The following is a 6,000-nucleotide window of genomic DNA, read 5'->3' as shown; positions in this document are numbered from 1 at the left end:
CAGCCAGTGGTAACTTATTTGCAGGAGAGCAATGTGATCGGCAGTCCGAAATTGGACATGCACGATCGACAACTCTCCCAACTCATCAGTTGGCTGGCCCCACCATACATTAGACCATTGGCCGAACCCATCGATATTGGCGGGATCAGCCTATATTAGTGTATGTATGGGAGCCTTAACCTGCTTACGTTTGCATTGCTTCCAATTTTCCCCATATATTCACAGGTTGTATTCTAAAAAATTTAAATGTGGGTAATTCCAGAGGAGGCAACTTACTACTTACAACTTACTACTCACATATTTATGATATATGCTTGGACTTTCGATGTGGACTTTTTACACTGAGATCATCAGTGTGTCTGCTATTGCTGGAAATACTTTTAGATGGGTGCAAACTGTTGTAGGTCATTTCAGGATTGCTATGATCAGAGTTCCTTCAAGCTTATTTTTATTGTATTATATTCACATTCTTTATTACAGGTAAAAAGTAAACGTTGTGATGAGAGAAAAATGCTATTGAGTGAATCCGAATGCATGCCCTGTGCTGTTGCTGACAGGTACTCCTGTCCTAAAGGTACTACAAAGAAAACTTCTGCAACAGGAAATCCTGGATGCAGGTAAGAATACCTAGTGCTACATATAATGGAGATTAAAAGTCAACACACCCAGGTTGAAATGCCAGGGATTTTTTTCATGTTAAAAAAAAAAAAAAAAAAAAAAAAAATCATACCAAGAGAAGAATCATTTCCGAATTAATTCCACCATTAATGTCGCCTATAATATGTACAATTGAATTGAAAAATAAGAATTAAGAACTAAAATGTTGTTGCATAAATATTCACATCGTTAAACTAATACTTCATTGAAGTACCCTTTGAATTTGTGATAGACTCCTACCCAAAACTGCTGAATGGCACATCTAGAAATGACAACCTATGCCCACTCTTCCTTGCAGTAGCGCTCCAAACCTGTCGGCGCCCTCTTCAGGTCTCCCACAGATTTTAAATTGGATTTAGGTCTGCTCTCTGGCTGGGTCATTCCAAAAACTTTATTCTTCTTCTGGTGAAGTCATTCTTTCATTTATTTGGAGAAATGCTTAGGGATGATGTCATGCTGAAAGTGATCTTAAGCCCTTTAGCAGATGCCTAAAGGTTTTGTTGCAAAATGTACCTCATTGTTACTGTTTATAATTTTCTTCACCCTGACTAAAGCCCCAGTTACAGCTGCCGAAAAACAGCCCCAAAGGATAATACCTCCACCATGCTTCATTGTGGGTATGGTGTTATTTTGATGCACAGTGTTGGCTTTGTGCCAATCATACCTTTTGGAATTATGGCCAAAAAAGTTCAACCTTGGTTTCCTCAAACCATAGCACTTTTTCTTCACGTGCTTTTTGCAGACTTGATAAAGATTTTGGCAAAACACAGCCAGTCTTGGATGCTTTTCTTTGTGAAAAAAGGCCACCCTACCCCACAGGCCAGACATGGAAAATATGGGAGATTGTTGTCACAAGCGGTACATAATCATTACTTGCCAGAAGTACATGCAGCTCTTGTAAAGTTGCTGTAGGCTTCTTGACTGCCTCCCAGTCCAATTTTCTCCTTGTCTTTCATCAGTTTTTGAGGGACGTCCAGTTCTAGGTAATGTTGCTATTGTGCCATATTTAAGCTACTTCTTGATGACAGTCTTCATAGTTTTCACTTGTATATCTCACACCTTGGAAAAATGTTGTACCCTTTTCCTGACTGATACCTTTCAACAATGAGATCCATTGCTGTGTTGTAAGCTGATTGCTGACCATGGATTTTACTGTGAAGTGCAGCTAAAAAAAAGTCATTAAAATCCTACTGGAACAGCTACATTTTATATGAAGATAATCAGAATCACTGTAAATGATGGCAGCTGAAAATGATTTCATTTTTTCTAAATGGCTTTGTACCAATTTATGGGTGACATTAAAGGTAGCAAAAGTTCTGAAATGATTCTTCTTGGTGTAATGACCAGAGGTCCGAATAAGATCCAGTGAGTCACAAACCAAGACCAAGGCAGAAATCTCCAACGGTATTTACTCAAAGGCAAATTAATCAAGGTAATATGGAGAATATTAAGGCAGATGCACCCCAAAGATACACTAATTCAGCAGCAGCTGAAATCACTGTGCCACTCCAAGGTCTCCTGAGAACTGTGTACTACAACAGACTAGTAAGAAATTTACCTAACAGGCAACTAAAAACAGGAACAAGTGTAAATTGAATGTAGTGTTATTAAGGGAGCCCCTGGAATGGCACATTGAGTATAACTTACACAACTCTAATATAAGATACACCTCTAAAGTAACAATTTTACACTCTGAGCAGAGATACCCGGGTATCTATAACTATGGTACCGTATCCTGAAATGGATTTCCTCTCAGGCAGGAATCCGCACAGGCTGCAGCCAATCCTTATCTTCAGCGCCAATAAGTTACAGCAAGCTCCTCTTGTCTTGTCGGCCGATGCCGAGCCCAAACGCCGGGGACTTAGTTAGTGGTCTCACGATGTAGTCTCTGCTTCTGTAGCTCCTAGGAATGCTTCCACGACAATCCGTCCGTCTCTGTATCAGCAGTCTGTCCAGACTTGTTCCTCCACTCAATGCACAGGGAATCCACAGACTTCCAAATTCGTACTGGGTTCTTAGCAAAGTCTCCGTCTTTACTTAGTTAAAGGGTTAGCTCCTCTCCAGGAAACGTTAGCAACACAAGTCTCTCACAGAGTTAAACAAAAGGTTAGCTCTTCTCCAGGGGAACGTTAGCCACACAAGTCTCTCACAGAGTTAAACAAAAGGTTAGCTCTTCTCCAGGGGAACGTTAGCAACAAAAAGTCTCTCAAAAGCTTCTTTTCCTCCAAAAACACTTGCAGTAAATCCACACAGTCTCTTTTTAAGATCTCACAGCAGCTTCTCCTTTTCTTCCCGCCTTTTCTCTCTCAGCTCTCACTTCTCACTTTCACTTTACACTCGAGACACTAGACCCCACCCCGCAGCACACATTGTCTCTGGGAGGTCTGTCCTCTGCTGCAACAGGCAAAAACCACAGGGTCCTAGTGCCCTCTCAGTGGGACTACAGTTCACCCTCTTACATGCCACCCCACTAGAGGTTGGCGTCCTCGACATACCTTCCCACTCAAATTCATCTTGAGCATATCGCTGAGGCGGTATTCCTGCCGTAGATCGTGTAGTTCTCCTGAGTCCTACATCAACAGGTGCGACCTTAGAGGGAGCTAGAGTCTCTTCCGTGGTCGTGTTAGTGGCCGTAAGTGGAGTTGTCTCCTCCTGCGGCTCGATGTCCTGTGATACAGCGTCAGGACCAAGCAGTTGACCTGATGCACTCTCCTCAACAACATCCTCCATATCCCCAACATTCTCATCACCCGAGGCCAGATCGGTCACAGGGGGCAAATAAGCAGGCGCAGGAGTAAACACACCATCAAACTCAAGATCATTCAGAGCTTCCGCCCCTTGGAACATGGCCTCTGGCTCTAGGGGAGTAGGCGCCGAATCTTCAAACCAGCACCGTTGTAACATGTTACGATGCAAATTACGGGTTGGCCCCCCTGTCCCCACCGGTTTGACCTCGTACACTGGAATCTCAGGGTTCACCTGTTTTTTTATCAGATACGGTATCGCCTCCCATCGGTCACTCAGCTTTCCTGACCGTCGTTTTGTCCTCACCAACACTCTGTCCCCCGGAGAGAACAGCTCTGTTTGTACAGGTCGCGTGTCCTTATGGACCACCTGTCGAAGGCGGTCGCCCACCACCTGATGCACCACCCTCAACCGCCGCCGATGCTCTCGTACCCACTCGGATGCAGTCCGAAGGGGGGCGGAGGAGGGATCTGGCATGTTCAAATCCTCAATGTCTCGGCCAGGTCTACCAAACATCAACATGTGTGGTGAGTAACCAGTAGTACTGTGCACCCTGTTATTGTAAGCCCACATCAATTCGGGGAGATACTCAGGCCAGCATGTCTGTTGCTGACTCTCTAAGGACCTCAACATTTGCAACAGGGTCCGATTAAAACGCTCACACGCCCCGTTACCCTGAGGGTGGTAAGGCGTTGTTCTCGACTGCTCGATACCATAGAGCTGGTGCAACTCTTTCATCAGCGTCCCCTGAAAGCAGGCCCCTTGATCTGAATGTATTCTCTGCGGACACCCGAACACTTGGAAGAAATGTCGGCACACTGCCTCAGCCGCCGACTTGGCCGTCTGATCTCTTGTCGGCACCGCTACAGCATACTTGGTAAAGTGATCTGTCATCACCAGGCAATAGGAGTACCCTGACGTAGAGTACCCTATCAACACGTAGTCAATCATGAGTAGCTCCAGTGGAGCTGAAGTCTTAATAGACTGTGTGGGAGCCCGCTGCTCAGGGCTTTTGTTGAGCCCACAAATTCGGCACTGCCGACATGCGTCGGCCACCATCCCTCCCAACTCAGGGCAGTAGAGGACTCGCTGCAACCACTGAAGTGTCTTTTCACTTCCAAAATGGGCCCCCTTCTCATGCGCCTCACGAGCGACCACCGGCCCCATCCCCACAGGAATTATCAGTTGGTACCGATGCTGCAGCTCCGATGGCAGGTACACCTTACGATACAAAAGACCTTGCTCCACACACAATTTATCCCATTGTCGAAGGAGTTTCATTCCTTCCATGGACAACTGAGCCTTGTCCTCTGCACTGGGCCAGGCCTTGTTTTGTACCCAACGGCGCACAAGTACAATGTCCGGACACTCATCCTGGACTCTTGTCCAATCTGAGGGTGTTTTACCCAGTACACAGGGCATCCCGGTGGCCACCCCACTTGAGTGTACCACACTTTGGAAGATAGGTATCTGCCCCAAAGCTGGAGTTTCAGTGTCCTCAAGTTGTTCGTCAACATCTTCCCCGGATGACCCAAGGGGCACCCTTGACAATGCATCTGCATTGCCGTTCTCTCGACCAGAGCGAAATTTAATGCGGTAATTGAACTTGGCCAGTCTGGCGACCCACCGCTGCTCCAACGCCCCCAGTTTTGCATTCTCTAAGTGAGCTAGCGGGTTGTTATCTGTCATGACTAGCACCTCAGCTCCTGTTAGATACTCGGCGAAGCGTTCTGTCATTGCCCACACCAGGGCCAGCAATTCCAGCCGGAATGAGCTGTAGTTAGCCGGATTTCGCTCGGAGTCTCTTAAAGATCTGCTGCCATAAGAAATCACTCGTTCTCGGCCGTCCTGCACCTGTGCTAGTACTGCCCCCAACCCATGAAGACTACCATCGGTATACAACAAAAAAGGGGTGTCAAACCGGGCGTAGGCCAGCAATGGGGCACTCGTTAGGGCGGTTTTCACTCCATCAAATGCCTTTTTCTGTAGGGGCCCCCATGGAATGGGGCGATTTCGAGGACCCAGCGCTGTCCCTCTCAAAAGTTCATTCAAGGGACTCACCACTTGTGAGAATTTAGGCACAAACCGCCGATAGTATCCTGCTAGGCCCAGGAAGGCCCGCACTTCTCGCAGGTCACAAGGAGGTGGCCACTCTTGTACTGCCTTAATCTTACTGGCTAAAGGTAGTACCCCGTCCGGGGTCACCAGATGCCCCAAATATTCAATCTGGTTTCGTAACAGTTGACATTTTTTTGGCTTTATTTTCAGGCCGTAGCTCTTGAGCCGCCAGAGAACTTGACGCAGCTTCTCCAGATGATCTTCAAATGAGGTTCCGAACACCACAATGTCGTCTAGATATATCAGGACTGATTCAAAATTTAGATCGCCCAAGCAATGTTCCATCAGGCGTTGGAAGGTTCCTGGGGCGGTAGCGAGGCCAAAGGGCATCCGGTTGAACTCAAAGAGCCCCATTGGCAAGACAAACGCCGTCTTGGCCCGATCTTTTTCAGCCATTGGGACCTGCCAGTACCCGCTTGCCAAATCCAACGTTGAGAAATACTTGGCCCGACCCAGGGCCGACAGGGATTCTTCAATACG

At 46.8% G+C, this 6,000-nt stretch overlaps 1 protein-coding gene across 1 annotated transcript in view; it reads left to right on the top strand.

Moving 5' to 3' along the window:
- The first annotated feature begins 486 nt into the window (after nucleotides 1–486).
- Nucleotides 487–6,000, top strand: part of STAB1 (stabilin 1) — a 194,501-nt gene continuing 188,987 nt past the window's right edge. The window contains exon 1 of the mRNA XM_069736838.1: nucleotides 487–617. Coding sequence (XP_069592939.1) covers nucleotides 511–617 — 107 coding nt within the window. The 5' untranslated portion in view covers nucleotides 487–510. The remainder of the gene's footprint in view (nucleotides 618–6,000) is intronic.

Source organism: Ranitomeya imitator, chromosome 8 (assembly GCF_032444005.1).
Source record: "Ranitomeya imitator isolate aRanImi1 chromosome 8, aRanImi1.pri, whole genome shotgun sequence".
Classification (NCBI taxonomy): domain Eukaryota; kingdom Metazoa; phylum Chordata; class Amphibia; order Anura; family Dendrobatidae; genus Ranitomeya; species Ranitomeya imitator.
Note: the sequence above shows the minus strand (reverse complement) of the source record. Positions and strands in the feature narration are given on the sequence as shown.